This window comes from Arvicanthis niloticus, chromosome 13 (assembly GCF_011762505.2).
Source record: "Arvicanthis niloticus isolate mArvNil1 chromosome 13, mArvNil1.pat.X, whole genome shotgun sequence".
NCBI classification, from domain to species: Eukaryota; Metazoa; Chordata; class Mammalia; order Rodentia; family Muridae; genus Arvicanthis; species Arvicanthis niloticus.
The window spans coordinates 35,027,591-35,044,321 of record NC_047670.1 but is presented as its reverse complement, the minus strand read 5'-3'; the positions used below and the strand labels follow the sequence as shown (position 1 = coordinate 35,044,321).

At 44.1% G+C, this 16,731-nt stretch overlaps 1 protein-coding gene across 1 annotated transcript in view; it reads left to right on the top strand.

Moving 5' to 3' along the window:
• The window catches only part of Anxa13 (annexin A13), a 53,523-nt gene that overhangs the window by 20,952 nt on the left and 15,840 nt on the right, over positions 1-16,731 (top strand). The window contains exons 2-4 of the mRNA XM_034517137.2: positions 1,369-1,453; positions 9,363-9,457; positions 12,699-12,869. Of these exons, the coding sequence (XP_034373028.1) occupies positions 1,369-1,453; positions 9,363-9,457; positions 12,699-12,869 (351 nt within the window). The remainder of the gene's footprint in view (positions 1-1,368; positions 1,454-9,362; positions 9,458-12,698; positions 12,870-16,731) is intronic.

Here is a 16,731-nt window from a genome sequence, read left to right as displayed (position 1 = left end):
CTCTCACGCTTTGTCTCTGTGGCATGAGTGGGCAAAACAGCCACCAACAGCCTTAACCTAAGAGCCATTCACCTCCTCAGGACCAGTAGATGACCTCTTACACCTATAGCAGTATGTTAACCAGGGGAAAGACTCCACGACTCCATTTGGACTTCGTGCTGCGTTCTGAACAGATCATGACAGCCAGAGTGGTGGGGCCAGTGTCCACATTGCTGACCTACGATGATAAGCACCAGGCCTCATGACTAACAGCCCCATTGGGTCACCAAGATTGTGGGAGGGGCAAGTCACCAAAGAAATAGTGATGTGAACCAGACAAATGCTACATGGCCATTGTCCTGTGCGTGGCTTGATTTCACTTCCTCTGTGCAAGGAGGGAAAGTGGAATGAAGGGGACGTGGACCTAAGGAAGCTTCACATGGAAACACATGGACGTCCTGTTGGTGGAGAAAAGGCAAAGAACTGAGAAAACTCAGGTGTCCTCAAGGCTACCAGCTTGAGAGTGGCAATTTAGCCTCCTCTCTTGACATATTTAATCATGATCTGTTACTTTGATGGTTATCTGTTATTTATGCAAATGTATCGGTTTTCCAGGTTAGTGCTAATGGAAGTGTCTTTTTAGAATAACTAAGGAAAAACAAAGTTTATTGACTGAGTGAAGAAAAACCTTCACACTTGCAACATTATCTATTATTATTATTATTACTATTATTATTATTATAACATAATAAGGAGATCAGAATACATAAAAGAACCATCAGTGGGTGACCCATCCAAGGACTGAGACACAAGACAACTCAATACATAAACAGGACTTTTCTCTCTCACGAGAACTAAAAGCTAAAAACTACTCCCTTGTCAGTTCACACAGAGTCTCTGACAAGCTAAATGGTGTCCCTCCTGTATGGATGGCACTGATCTAGGCCAGCAAGAAAATGTAATAAGGTTCTCTCAGCTTTGGCCAGCAAGTCTTGCTCCTTGGATATACTGGCCTATCCATGATGGAGGACAGATATTCCAGGGACACTGTCCCACTGGATCATGCTTTGTTTGAGGGAAAAGGACACACAAAATGGGTTGCTATGAAAATCACTTACCATAGAGTTAGCCAGAGCAATTCATTGTCCTTAAGAACAGAGGAGACCCTTCTCCCATGGCCATTCAAGGCCAGCTGACCCCAAGGAGTACCTGCCATCTCTCTGGGGAAAAAGCTTCCCCAGCTGACTCCCACAAACACCCACTTGTAGAGGGGCATCTGCCCTGTGTTTGGACCATGGCTTGGTCTTCTAGTTGGTTGTCAAGTCCAGCAAGACCAAGTTAAGAACAACTACATTATCCACCTCACCCTTTGAATTGTTCTCTCTCCAGGCCAAAGAGAGAAGCCGCCGCCACCACCACGGCTTTGATGCAGACCAAGATGCCAAAAAGCTATACAAAGCCTGCAAAGGAATGGGTAGGAAAATCACTTTCTCCACTTATTTCTTTTTGAAATAGATTAATCTTGATGTCATGACCAACTTTGCCATAGCGACAGGAAGGTGACCTGCCTGCCATGTGTATTCTGATCTCTTCCAGGGATCTCTTTATTTGAGGTCACGAAGTTATCACAGGGGCTTATTGTTTTTGAGGCTATAGGAAGCTAAATCTTGTGACATTTAATAAGACCTTGAAGTTATGGGGAACTTCATTAGAAGTGACGCTTATTCTATCTTAATCTTGTCTAAATCACTTTGGCCTTTTCCATGGGAGACGGTGAGGAAGCTGGATTCTGGTGAGGGAGAGACAGCTAGTAGACAAGCCCTGCTTGGCAGTGGCAGCTGCGGGAAATCAGAGGGAAAGCCCAGAGGTTGTGGCTTCCTGCTCACCTCCTACTGTGGCTCATCTCACGCTTGGCAGACAGCTGTCAAGGAAAGGCTTCAGGATGTTTACGTCTGGCCTGTGTGTTGCTAAGTGGAAGAGAACTCCAGGGTACTGTCCAGGCAGCTGAGCCTTCCCAGATTCTCTGTAGTGAGGTCCAGATACCCGGCCATGGGTTGCAGACAGGGGTTGGGTATGGTCATGATGTAATATGAACTCCTTATTTTTTATTTTTACCTAGAGTTCATTTTAAAAAACACCTGGGCTGAGTGAGCACCTACTGGGTGCCAGAATCAGAGTTCTCATGTCCCTCTTGCATGTGACCACAGAACGGAGCCTGTTCCTGTGTGACCACCGCCTAGCTCAGTGTCACTTATCCGTCCTCATCCTGTTCAGTCTTCCCAGCAAGCCTGTAAAATAGACATGAACATAAGAACTATCAGATGAGAATGAAAGGCTTGATGTCAAACATTTGTCCCAAATCATAAAAGTATGAAACAAAGGGTGGAGCTGTTAGACACTTGGCCATCTGAGAGATCTCTGATTTGGTGTAAAGTGTAAAATCTCACCTCCTTTGACAATTACACACTGAAGCAAACCTATATAACCTGACATAATCTAACTTGATGACTTTATGTGACAGCCCTGCCAGGGCAGAGTTTAAATGTCTAAAACGAAGCTTTCCAACAGTCACAACGGTAAACCACATGGTCACTTTACTTGAATTGTTACTTTGAGATAAGGACTTGCTATTTAGCCCAGGCTAGCCTCAAGAATGGCAATCCTCCTTCCTTAGTGCTGGGATTATAGGTGTGTGCCACCACATGCAGCTTTGCAATTTTATGCTGCAGCTATATGTGGTCATGCATGTGCAAGCCAAAATCTGATGTCAGGGGGCTTCTTCCATCACTTTTTTAACCTTGTTTTTGTTGTTGTTATTGTTTGTTTGTTTTTGTTTGTTAGTTTGAGAAAAGGTCTCTTGCTGAGTATGGAGCCCATTGCTTGGGTAGACTGGCTAGCCAGCAAGCCCAGAGACCTTCCTGCTTCTGAGCACCTATATTTCAGGTGTATACCACTTTTTACGTAGGTGCTAGGGATCTGAACTCACACCCTCTTGCCTCCACAGCAAATAATTTACCCATTAAACAGTCTTCCCAGCTCTATCTTTGTTTCGAAGACAGGGTAGTCTAGACTGTCCTAAGACTCATGTAACTGAGGCTAGCCTAGATTGATCATGCTGCCTCCACCTCCCAAGTACTGGGAACAAAGGCAAGTGCCACCACACCCAATTTCACTTTAATTCTTAAGAAGCCAATTTTTAAAAGAAAAAAAATATATACAAGTTATAATATTTTGATGATACAGTTTCGTTAACCCCAATCTATATAAAAATATCATTTTATCCCACTATTGACATAAAATTATAAATGAGGTATTTTACATTCTGTTGGGATTTTTTTTTTTTTTTTTTGCACAAAGTCTCTGAAATGTGGTGTGTAGTCTATACTTAAAGAATATTTTTATTTGCATCAGTCACCCTTTAAGCACTAAATAGCCATAAAGGGTCAGAAGCTGATGGGTTGGATGAAGGGGGGCTGGAAGGCCCAAGCACAGGAAAGATTATGTGCACTCCTACCCCTCACCCACCAATGCAAGTCACAATTATAACGTTCCATAATAAAATGATAGTTTGTTTCTCTAAATGATGCAAAACGTAGATTCTAGCTTGGAGCATTTATGTTCCCCTGGTGTCTTATGATGTCCTAAGTATGTGGAAGACCTGGGTCCTGGGCAACCCCAGATGGTCCCCAGCCTCTCCCTAACATGGACACTCTTTCTCAGCCTAGGCTCCTCTACTGCCCCAGTCTCAGTTCCAAGGCACTGCATCCTCCACCAGCTTCTACCTAGACTTACCCTTTGGAGTGATCCCTACCAACTGACCCCTCCACAGAGAAGGTCCAAATAGAGAACAGATGGACCAGCAGCCTCTCGGACATCAGAGTCACTGGAGATCATCTAATACATGGCTCCCCAAATGTTCAAAGGCATTCTAGTCATCAGGAGCTCTTGGGGAGATGGGGAAGAAGGGGACTGTCCATTTTGCATTGCTAATAGGTCTCAGTTAGTAAGAACAAGGCAGAGCCTGGGACCACACCTTAGGGTCAAGCTCAGGTCCACTAGAGTGCATGGAAGTTAAACTGTTCAGCTACTTCAGAGTTTCTGACCTAGAACTTAGATCCTAACTTCCAGACCAGCAACCCTTTCCGCACACTATCTGCGTGCTATGTATGGTATTTCATTGGTAACCATTAAGCTGTTCCTTAACAGTGAGCTCAGATCCAGTTACATCAGCCTGTGCATTAAGCAGGCCCAACCTGTTCTCCATTACAGAAGGTTGAACGGAGGCATCTAGAAGGTTTAGGCCCCCAGGATCCGGGAGAATGGCCCTGTCCTTATTTGGAAATGGGGTTTTTGCAGATGTGCTTGAGTTCAGGATGCTAGAAAGAAAGTCCCCTGGGATACCTGTGTAGGTTCCAAATCCAAAGACAGGTGTCCTTTAGAAAGACAGAAGAGGGCTGAAGAGACGGCTCAGGGGTTAAGAGCACTGGTTGTTCTTCCAGAGGTCCTGAGTTTGATTCCCAGCAACCACATGGTGTCTCACAACTGTCTTTGTTGGCCTCTGATTCTCTCTTCTGGTGTGCATGAAGACAGAGCATATATATTTGCATATGCATATACAATAGATCTTTTTTTAAAAAGACAGGAGAGAAAGATGGCGTGGAGGCCAGTTTGGGGACACATGAAGACAGGTAGAGACTGCTCTCATATACCCACTGTCATAGAACACCAATGGCCTGGGAGAACCTGTTGACACAGTGACTTCAGACTTCTGGTATCAGAACTGTGGTGGTATAGGTTGTGTTGTTTAAAGCCATTGCATGTGGAGTAGAAGACGCAACAACCTCTGGAAAAGAATGCAGAGAAGTGTGAGCCCGTGGTCCCATCAGGCAGACAGTACTCAGCCCTGGTCATTACTTCACTTGTCTTCCCTGTGCCCTTCTTCCAGAAGACTTACGGGGGCAGGGCATCCCAGCACCCCATCTGAGAACACAGCTCTCTGTGGTCAGCCAGGTCAGCGCGGACTGGAGTTCTGCTAGAAGCCCCCAGTTTAGCCTTGTTTATCTGCCACACGGGCCTTCAAACGCTGTGGCTCCATCCTGCCAACACTCCACCACCACCCAGTTGCTTTCCAGAAAACTGCTGGGAAAGCATACCACAGATGCACATGGATACTTCCAGGCTGGTGACCACTCTGGCTCCAACAGTGCGATGTAATTACTCCCCTCCAGTGTCTAACGCACAGCTAGTATGGAGGGTCTTTATTTTTTTTTTCCTTCCAATTTTAAAGTCTTTCCCAGAACCACTGGGGACCGCCCTGAGTGCCTCAAACCATTGTAAATGTTTGCAGGAAAAGGCTCTGCCTCACAGACTGCTTATAAGACACACGGACCGTGAAATGTGGAGTGAGGTCATCTTTAGCAAACCGCTTCTTTGTTGGGTTGCAAAACCAAATAGTAGCTGCTAACTCCCTGTAGAGAGGATGATAAGGGCTTGGGAGGGGTGAGCAATAGGATGTAATACTAAAAAGCCCCTTGGGCTCCTCTGAGACCTTGCCGTACATGAAGGGACCTGGGTTGAAAGGTTGGAGCAGAGGACTATTTGGACACAGAGTGAGAGGAGAAAGATCCAGGGATGAAGCCCCAGATTTTCACTGGCCCCAAACAATCCATGTACCAAAGGAAGGAAGCAGGCATGGAAGGGTCTAGGATCTAAGCCTGAAATACTGAAGTCTCTGACAGGGATAGGAGCAGCCCCAAAGGAAAGACGGTCCACTACACTGAAAGGGTACATTCTATGATATTTAAAGGAAAGTGAAACCCTCTTTTCTGAGGGTGAGACTTCCGGCATTCTCGGACATTTAAAGGTTAATCACGAAAGCACCACAGAGTAAGTAAGCAGACACACATCACCTACGCGAAAGCCCTGGAGGAAATGGGGGGGGGGAGGGGCAGTGAGTAACAAACAGTGTGGGAACCAAACCAGGAAGAGACAAACAACTCACTCCTGCTATGTTTGCAAGTGAGCTCATCCAAGGATTTTCTCTTTCTCTACTTGGACTCAAATGGCTAAAGTCTTCCCAGAATTACAGAGGTGGGAATAATCCTTGAGATGAAGTGAATGGACCACTTCAAGAACACAACGCTAGTGGCTAACCCAGGATTCTCTATCCTCTGGGCTGAGCCTCTCCTTCTAAGTTCTGGGTGGGTCTTTCCAAAGACAGTTTTCAGAGCTGATACAAAGCCAAAGTGAAGGGGAGACATGTCTGCCAGGGTCCATCTTTTCCTTCCTCATGTCCAGCAGGTCCTTTCCATCTCCTGTTCCCGACCACAGTCTGATTTTTTTTTCTTGCTCCCAACTCTTCCATCAAACATGTCAGCTCCATTTACTGGTCCCCCAAGATCCCCATCTCTGAGCAGGGTAGTGCTCACCCAGTGAGTCCATTCATTCAGTTCCACTCAGTGGTCACTTTGCCATTGCCCTTCCCCTACAACTGAAGGTGGTGTCCAGCAACTTCAGGACTCTTCACATTTGGGGTTGTGGAGAGAGGTCTTGGTTCCTGTCACAAAGTCTGAAGACATTGCTGAGGAGAGCAGTTATATTCATGTCTTAGAATCTCATAATGACTTGCCAAAAATTAAGTGGCTTAAAACAATGGAAAGGTGTCAATATCACAGTTCTGGACATCAGAAGCCCACCATGAAAGGCTTTGTGGGCCACGGTATATGTCTATGGGCTGTGGCCATTTCTGAAGAGACAATGAGATAAGTGGGAGAAGTTTTAGCCCAAAGGTACAGGAACCAGCTTTACATCACAACATCTTTTTTTGAATAAATCACCACAGGCCAATGCAACCCATACTTACACAGAATATTTTAGAACCACCATAATCCACTGTAAAAAGACTCAAGTCTATGTCAGTCAGACTCATCCACATCCCTGAAGAGTCCATAATCTATAGCAAGGTATCTGGACCCCCAACATTTGTTTCCCCAAAGTTTTGCCAATACAAATATGTCTGACTTAGTATTTTCTTCTCCTTCAATTTACTTGTAACCCTTGTTCTTTCACAAAACACAAGTTCACATTAAGTCATAATTATTAAATGTGAAAATGGTTATATGTCAGCCTTTCTAAGTCAATTGTATACTTCCAGTAATATGGCTTAGCAAAGAATAGACTGGTGGACTTGGCAGAACCTTCAAGTTTCTAGTTATGTGACCCAAGCAATGTAACAGTGCCTGCTACCATTGAGTGACCACTGCTCAGGGCCCAGCCACTAGGCTCACAATATCACATACAATCCTATAACTGGTCCTAACACTGACTGTGTAACTGGCTATGCAAGAACAGAGTAAACAGGAACTTGGCTCCTCAAGGCTTATGAAAGTAACTGATCTACAGACAAATGTCATTACGAGAAGCTAAGTGTTAGTCATCACAGAAATGGATCTAGAAAAGCAGCTTGAGACCAAATTTCAGGAAGTCTTATTCCATGTCGAGATTCTGATCCATCATTAACAGCATTTAGATTATGAGGTGACATGAGACGGACATGGCGGAGATCAGTGCCTTGTATCAGGAAGACTAAAACCAGTCAGGACTTGGCAATGGAGGCAGAAGGGAAGGATGCTCAGATGAAAGAGCTATTAACCTATCTGTGGGTGAGACAGATATGGTTAAGTGGCCTTAGAAAGCAAAGCAAACAGGGATGGATCCCTTAGGTGACGTTGGATTTTCTAACTAAGGTGATGCCATGCATGGAAACGAAATAATAGCACAGAGAATTAGACTTAAAAGTGTAGCAAACTAATCTAACTAAGCTACACTCCAAGCAGCTTGGAGGGTCATGTAAATGTGGCCACAGGCCACTGAAAAAAAGATGGGAACTCAGAGGAAAGAGCTGGGCTAGAGGGGTTGGTCTGGAGCTCAGTTGAGGGCAAGAAAGGGCTGTGGTCATCTGACCAGGAAGACCACAACCAGAAAGGTGGATTGGAACTGAGGTTGGAGGGCAGGAAAAAGAAGGGCCAGCCAGCATATGATGCTGAGAAGGTGGAGGAGGGGGAGGGAAGAGACTGATGGGAGGGTAGGGAAACTAACTACAGTGCTTGGAGCATAGAAAAGAGTATGCAGGAACCAATCAAATGTTCTTCCATAGGCTTCCTCATCTGTCAATAAGAACTAGATGACCTCAAAAGTTCCATGTAGAGCTCACAGTTGCCGAGTGTTGTGGTGGGACCATAGCATACTCTATCACTGCTAAGCATCCCCTGCAGGGTGGCCTGGACACAAGCCCTCCATGGAGTCGAGGCAGTGCCAGATCCTGGGGCATTTACGCTGCTGGTTGTCTGTGGTATACAGTTTGTTGCTGTATGCACCATGGCCCCTCTTTGGACTCTTGTCTTTTCATTCTCACAAACCCTTGAACAACATGACCCTGGCTTGTGAGGAACTAGAGGTGTCCAAGTATTTTACACACGTACACAGAGGGGGGGGTGTATGAGTAAGATTAATATTCAGTAAACTTGGGCTTCAATCTTATCTGTTCAGTTATAAGTACCCAGAAGAAAAGGCACAAGCCATACCTTTTATTAGGTTTTCAAAATAACTTTATTAAGATTGTAATTCACATACTGTACAACTTACTCACTGGAGATACAGTTCAATGTTTACTATATTCATAAACATATGCACCCCTGCCATAGTAAATTGATATTTGATGAGATGGGGTATGTTTAGGGTGGTGTGGCCCTATACAGTTGCTTGTTTTTAGAATACTTTCATGTCCTTATGTTCCACCCCCAAACATATGTTCCACCCCCAAACACTAATCAACTTTCTCCCCTATGAAATCCCTTATTCTAGATTTGCATATGAATAGAATTGTACAATACAGGTCTTTTGTGATTGGTTCATTTTACTTAGTATAACATTTCCAAGGTTCATTCATATTTTTTTGTACTCTAGTCCTTCTTGTGACCCCCCAATATTCTGTTGTATGGATACCCCATATTTTGATTAGCTGCTTGTCTCCTGATGGTCTTTGGGGTATTCCTACCATTGGCTGATTTTGGCCAGTGTTGCTCTGAACATTCATGTTCAGGTTTCATGCTGACTTCTTTACTCTCCTAGAAATTAAGTTAGGGAACATGCCTGCCATAGACATTTCTCTATGAGTAACTCTCGCTGCCCCTCACACATGGTGAGGTCTCTGAGTGTCGAGAACATGGTCTTCAGCAGAAGAGAGTAAGCACCAAGTCCATCTAGTCCATTCTAGCTTCTGACACTTTTTAGTCCAGAGACGTGGCTTCTTCAGACCCGAACAACAATAACCCCCATATCTTTTCTTGATCTCTGTGACTTTGTTTCTATCTCCCAAACTTCAGGAACGGATGAGGCAGCCATCATTGAAGTCTTATCCAGCAGGACATCAGAGGAGAGGCAACAGATAAAGCAGAAGTACAAGGAGAAGTTTGGCAAGGTATGCGGGGATGTGCCAGCCTCAACCTCGGCCTCTGTTACACACCTCAGAAGGGAGAACACGGTGAAAGTCAGAACAGTCTGAAAAAAGGGCATTTTTATTTTTTAACTGACTAGACAAAAGATTAACATTGCTATGTCAACTTAACACCTATATGTCAATACTCCTAGACTCATTGGCTTTTTTAAAAATTGACTTCATTTTTCTATTGCAGTTGCTCATTTTTAATTCAGTTTGGGCTAATTACACATAATAACTTATAGACAGGACAGTGATTTGAAAACCAATTCCTACAAGCGGGGCTTTCTATACAAATTTTTGTGTATTCAGTTGTCTTCAAGGTCCATATTTCTTTATAAACCATTGGTAAAAAAAACTATTTAAATTATTTCTTTTAGTTTTTGAAATGATAATATAATTTCATCATTTCCCCTTTCCTTCCTCCCTCCAAACTCTTCTGTATACCTCTCAATGTCCTCTTTCCAGCTCATGGCCTCTTTTTTTCATTGTTGTTACATACACAACATACACACATCTTAAATATATACACATAAATATTATATTACATTTCTAAATATGTCACTAAATATATATTGCTAAATAGTCTCTATTTTTAAATATTACCAGATACATAATATGACTCCTCAGTCTGTATAATGTTACTTGTAAGCATGTTTTCAGGGCTGACTCTTTGGTATTGGATAACCATTGGTGTGCTCTTCCCTGGGGAAGACCGTTTCTCCCGCTCCCAGCTTTCACCAGGTTCCTGTGGAGCTGAGGCTGAACTTAGTTGAGGCTCAGTTGAACTTAAAGCCTCACTCATGCTAAGCCTAAAACCACCTATGGTACGTCGGGGTGGCTGTCCTCAGAGCTCAGCTGATGTGAGAACTGAGAGGTGATTATTTCTAAGCCTCTCTGCCACTGAGCTAAGTCCCACCCCCCTGTCTATTTTTATTTTGAAAAAGAATCTCCATGATTTGCCCAGGCTGAGTTTGAACTTGAGATCCCCCTGCCTCAATCCCCAACAGTGGGGAAATCATAGCCCTGAGACACTGGAATTATTATGCAAAATGAAAATCATTATGATATATTCTTATTCCTATTGATAAAGGTCCTATAGTAATTTCTTTAGGCTTTGGTCTCCGCAGAGACAAAATGAGAATGGTCGCTTACTGTTTTTCTTGGATTTCAAACAGAATAATTCCAGCATAAACCAGTAAATAGAAATTATGACAGTTTAGAGTGTTTCAGTTTTATAGGCAGGGAAGTTAGAGCACATATGCTCAAATGTTTATATGTTAAAGTAATGTATTTAGTGGGTTTTTAAAGAAGTGTGTATTTCTTTTCCAAATTTAACACATATATCTTTTTTTAAAGATTTATTTAATTTATTTTATATGAGTACACTATCACTGTCCGCAGACACACCAGAAGAGGACATCAGGTTCCATTACAGATGGTTGTGAGCCACCATGTGGTTGCTGGAAATTGAACTCAGGACCTCTGGAAGTACACTAAACCACTAAGCCATCTCTCCAGCACCTAACACATATATCTTGACTATACCCAACCTAATGTCTACTCCTCCTGTGCCTCCCTCACACCTTCTCCTCCATATTTAATTTTTGTTAAAAAGAAAAGAAAGGAGAAAGCAAAACCCATGCCCAAGTCTTCAGTAACCAAGGCCAACCTCTATCCCCAGAAGACCAGGGCATAATGGGCCTGTTTACTTATAAAACAAATGTTCAATAGCTGTGATGTTGCAGTGTGTGTGTGTGTGTCTGTGTGTGTGTGATATATGTGTGTGTTATATATGTGTGTATACTGTGTGTTATATAGTGTATATTATGTATGTGTGTTATGTGTGTATGTGGTGTGTGTGTGTGTATGTGTGTGTGTGTCTTAATGATCAGACTTGTCAATGTCATTTTTTAGGAAATTGAGTGACTCTCCAGTTCACTTGCATGGGATGAAAATAGGATTTTCATTTGTTTCTGCATGCCTAACTCAAACTGGGCATCCCCCAACTTATATCTATTGCTAGCTCAACAAAATTGAAAGTCAAGACAGAGACGTCTTAAACTCTTGTCCAGAACAAAAGTAAATATGGGCCTAGGAATTCTGCTGAAAAATAGAGATCATTCTAGCACAAATTTCAGGAGACTTTTCTGTGCCCAGTGTTTCCTGGGAGCTGAGCCCAGGGATACTAAAAACCCAGAGGAGCCCAAATAATCTCTCAGTCCTCACATAAGCTGAGCCCTGAGAACAGCCACACCGAGGTACTATAGATAGTTTTTAGAGAAGCCAGGACAAGAGTCCAGGTTTCTTGAGTCTGCTTCTTGGGCTCAGAAACACATAAAAACACCAGATTTACATTCGTGTTCATAGATCAAAAGATCTATGAACTATTTGGGGGGCTGCATTTCTAAACAATGCCTATCTGACCTGAAAAAAGTATTTCAAATGTTTCCATGGACCCATACTGGATAGTTTTCAGAAAGGCACGCCTTCACAGGATTCAGTGTTAGCTGAAGTAACATGAGGTTGAGGGATAAGGCATGATATCACAGTCCCCTTTAACACAGCAGATCCCCTTATATAAAATCTTTTGGGGTTTTTTTTTCTCCCAAACCCAGAGCTCAGATCTATCAGAGAAACAGTTGATTTCTGTTTTCTCAGAAAATTCTTTTTAAGACAGAATAATAATATTCTTGCATACTATATATTACCATGAGTATTTTTTGAGCATTGAACATGGGCACTATGCTGAGTTTCTCATGGACTCTCATTCCTCCATCAACCTTATGACATAACTAAGTCTTGCTACTCTCCCGTTTGGAAACACTGACCATCCATGACCATCTTTTCTAGCTGAATGTTTGGGGGCAAATTCTTCATTTTCTGAGAGTTACTAGGAGGAGACAATGCGATCCATCCGCCAGCTTTGCAGGCTGTTAATGAACTTTAGCTGGAGAAAGTTCTCTGAACTCTAAAATGTTCTGTAAATGTTCTATCATTTTAAATGTATCTTGGGAGGCTCCAGCCTTGAGTGAGATGCCTCTCAGCCAGACTTAGGGGTAGGGGACAAATGAACAGGCAGTCGTGGTGACCGCAATCGGGTATTCTCAAGATCAAGTGGTTCCTGCCCAGACCCTATGCATGTCTACAGCAGATGTCCTGTCCCGGAAACTCACTCCTCTTCCTGTGACTCGCCCAGCCAACTGCTCTGTGCTTCCTGCAGGACTTAGAGGAGGTGCTCAAGAGTGAACTGAGTGGAAACTTCGAGAAGACAGCTTTGGCCCTTCTGGATCGCCCCAACGAGTATGCCGCGAGGCAGCTGCAGAAAGCTATGAAGGGCCTGGGCACCGATGAGGCCATGCTTATAGAGATCCTATGCACAAGAAGTAACAAGGTTGGTCTAGCTTGAGTCCCTTGGTCTCAGCTCCTGGAGGACAGGTCATTCACGCATCACACATGGCTGAGTCCTGCTGGAGGAAGCTAAGCCCCTACCTGGTATCCATGAGTAGACAAGATTCTGGCAGAAACATACCTGCTAAGCTTATGCAGGAAGAGCAACTCTTTGGAGTCCTCCAGAGGTCAGTCAGACAGAACTGTGTCAATCCAGGTTTTGTTTTTCTATTTTCTATTTTTTGTTTGTTTGTTTTTGTTTTTTCGAGACAGGGTTTCTCTGTATAGCCCTGGCTGTCCTGGAACTCACTCTGTAGACCAGGCTGGCCTTGAACTCAGAAATCCACCTGCCTCTGCCTCCCAAGTGCTGGGATTAAAGGCCACCACCGCCCAGAGGTTTTCTTTTTCTAATGAGTGTGCTTTTCACACAGAAGGCAGAATTTTATTTTATCTGCTCCCAGTCTGACTTCGTAGGCCCTCTGCCGTGAATAGCAATAAGTAGCCAAGCATGTTTGTGTCACTGCCTCCTCGTACATGGCTGTTACCTAGCATAGAGCAGAATGTTTCAATAACGGCCAACATGTGAGGAACCAAGCATTCCAGAGAGCAGTCTCCGTGGGGCTAGCATCTCCGTTCTGTAACAGTAGTTTTTTGTTGCTTTATTTGGGGGGGAGGGGGGTTCCATGTTGCTGTTTTGCATATTCTCTTCTCTCTCTCTCTCTCTCTCTCTCTCTCTCTCTCTCTCTCTCTCTCTTTCTTTCTTTCAGACAGAGGCTCATGTAACCAAGGTTGGCTTCAAATTCACTGTGTAACTGAAGATGACCTTGAACTCCTAATCCTCCGGCCTCTATCTCTGAGTGTTGAGATTATAGGCGCGCACCACCAAACCCAGTTTTATGATATCAAACTGAGGGCTTCTTTTGTTAGGCAAGCACTCTACCAACTGAGCCACACCCCCAATCCTGATCTTGTGTCCTTCCTTTATCAGCGGATCTCCCCACGGATTCCTTGAGAGTGCACCACCCTTTTGGAAGTTGTTAAGGTGGGGGCACAGCCAACTTGTCTTTGATTTCCCAAGCCAGGGGAGTTGAGAGTAAAGTCCACAGATCATTTCTAGAGATCCCCACCTTTCTCCATAATCACTAAGATGGGGAGGCATGGCCAAGAACGTGCCAGAAAAGCCCAACATTCCGAGGCTCCCAGTTGGGGACCCTGCCTTCATGCTCCATGTAATGCTGCGACCCCCTTTTCAGTGCTGAGTGTAGCATGTAGTTTTATCTACCCCACTTTATCGATCCTGGGCGGTTCGAGCTTCCAGTCACCCGCCCTTCCAGCTACCCACCAAGGGAATCTTTGGATCCTCGGATGAAAGACACACATATACACTCATTCGCGTATCTTTGACATGCCTTACTGGCTCATCGGCTGTATATTTCTAAGTCTCCCACAGCTAGCATGCCCTTCCCTCCAGTACTCCTGGCTAACCACTTTTCAAATCTACCTTTAACTTTGCTGCCTGGATCTCTTCCATGATGCCCATTGGTCTTTGCTGCCCATGACCTTCCAAGGGTCCTTTTCCTTTTCTCCCTACATCTTGGATGATCTCCCCTGCAGCTCTGAGTCTTTTCTATCTCTCTCCCCCCAGGTATGGGGATCTCCTTCCTTCCCTCTCTGTGTCCTGCCCTGTGCCCAGTTATTGGCTGCTGACATCTTTATTGAGAGATCAAAAACCAGCTGCAGACAAGGACCTTCTGAAAATTCCTCACTAAATCAAAGCCTCGGAACCACTCCCCTACAGCTTGGAATTGAACTCAGAGCCTACACCTACCAGGCAAATGCCCTACCAATGAGTTAAATGCCCAGCCTGTAACCCTTCCATCTCAAGGAGATAGGCTAGGAGCTCAGAAGAGGAGTAGCACAGACCGCATCTGATGTCACTCATATTCTCCATACGTGCCCACCCTTTCCAGAGATGCTGAGGTCCCTGCAATGGAGCATCCAATGTCAAGAGCAAGCAGTACCTGCTTTTGTGACCCTTTACTTCCCTTATTGTTTTCTTAATCTTAGCAGGGTTCCTTTAAGATCCAAGCAACCAGCAAAGCTTTTCTTTCAAACAAATAGACTTAGTGGTTTAAAAAGGAAAACACACACAAAGTGAAGGTGGGGGGCTGGGTTCAGACAGATCCCAGGGTTAGGTGGAAAAAACAAAGTGGGGGAGGACAGCTGCATAAACAAAAGTGGTGAGCAGCTCCTACCACCTTGTCTGCCTTCCCTCCCCCATCACAGCCCACACCTGCCCACTTGTTACCCTCCCTGCAACTACTGGTCGGTCCTCTCTTTCTTTTTAACTCACTTAAGAGCAGGGAAATGCCAGCTCTTCATCACTGCTGGCTCAAGCGAAAGTTGAGACAGCTCCGAGGTGGGCGACTTGACACAGAGGATGTAAAACAATTCCTGCCAGTACACATTCTAGAGGGAGACTTGCCCTGCTGACCTAGCAAGTTGTTTAAAGCACAGGCAAACTGGAAACCACCTAAGCAGCCACCCGGAGGAGGCTAGACAAATCAACCGTGGCTTATGCAGAATGGGATACTTTCTATCCCTTCCAAAAAACACATCGATAATGTACGTTAGAGGATAGCTTGACAATATAGAGTTAAGACAAGACAAGACAATATAGAGTTAAAAATAAGCCACAAAGCAATAAGCACTGGTTCCCATTGCCTAAAGGTATGATGCAGACAATAGTTCTAGAAAGTTCTGTTGCTAAGATTCCTTTCCCAGGGGAGATATAACAGTGTCTTCCCCTAAGGTCTCAATGACAAACCAAGTACAATTCCACAAAATTCTCTCTGAGAAACCAATGGGTTTATTAGGCTTACTTATAGAGCAGTTGGGGAGGGGCTAAGGCATGAGTGTGGGTGGCCTTAAAGCAGCCACACTGGAAGGTCTGCACCCTGCATAGATGCCCTTTCCCCCACAGCTACATAGATGCAGCTCCCTTCCCTAGTCCCCATCAGCCTAAATACCTCTAGCCTCTCCTTGATGTTACTGTTATGGTTAGGGCAGAGTTACCTGTAACTAGTTATAGTTATAACTATGGGAGGAGTGGCAGTATATTTAGGTAAGGATCCTATGACCCTCTACACCCCTTCTCCCATAAGAGAAGGTCACTAGTCAATAAACTCAGCTAAGATGATCTTTCGCAAGTGGGCATAGCCAAACTTACAAAGATGGTTGATGTTTGGCTTGGAGGATAGTCCACTAGGCATAAATACAAGCATTCAGGACTGTGATAGGCACCAGTGAGATACACACTGAACTCTAACCTTGGTTGTATTGGGGGGGGGGGGGGCGCGGATAAGAGAATGAGACTGTATTAAGAGACCGAGAAAAGTAGTAGCTATTAGTTTAGTCATAATTATTCTACCATTCTATTTTCTTATTGACACATCATCACTGTAGCTATGTCTGGTCTAAGGTACAATATTTTGATACATATGGACAAAGTGTCATGGTCAAGTTTGAATAACTGGTGAATCCGTCACCTTAAATATTTACCAAGCTTTCATGGTGAGAACATTCAAAAATCCTCTTTTCTATTCATGCTGGAATATACAACAAATTTTGTTAACTTCAACCATCCTACTGTGTGGACTAGAACTCCTTATGCCTATCTCACTGTGTGTCAGTTACTTTTCTGTGACTGTGATAAGATACCGTGACCGAGGGCCAGTCATAGCAGGAAGAGGATACTGTAACTATGATTCCAGGGGGGATAAAAGCCCATGATGAGCAGGAAGCTGAGAGATCACATCTTCAACTGTGAATCTGAAGCAGTATAAAGTAAAGCTGTAAACCCTCAA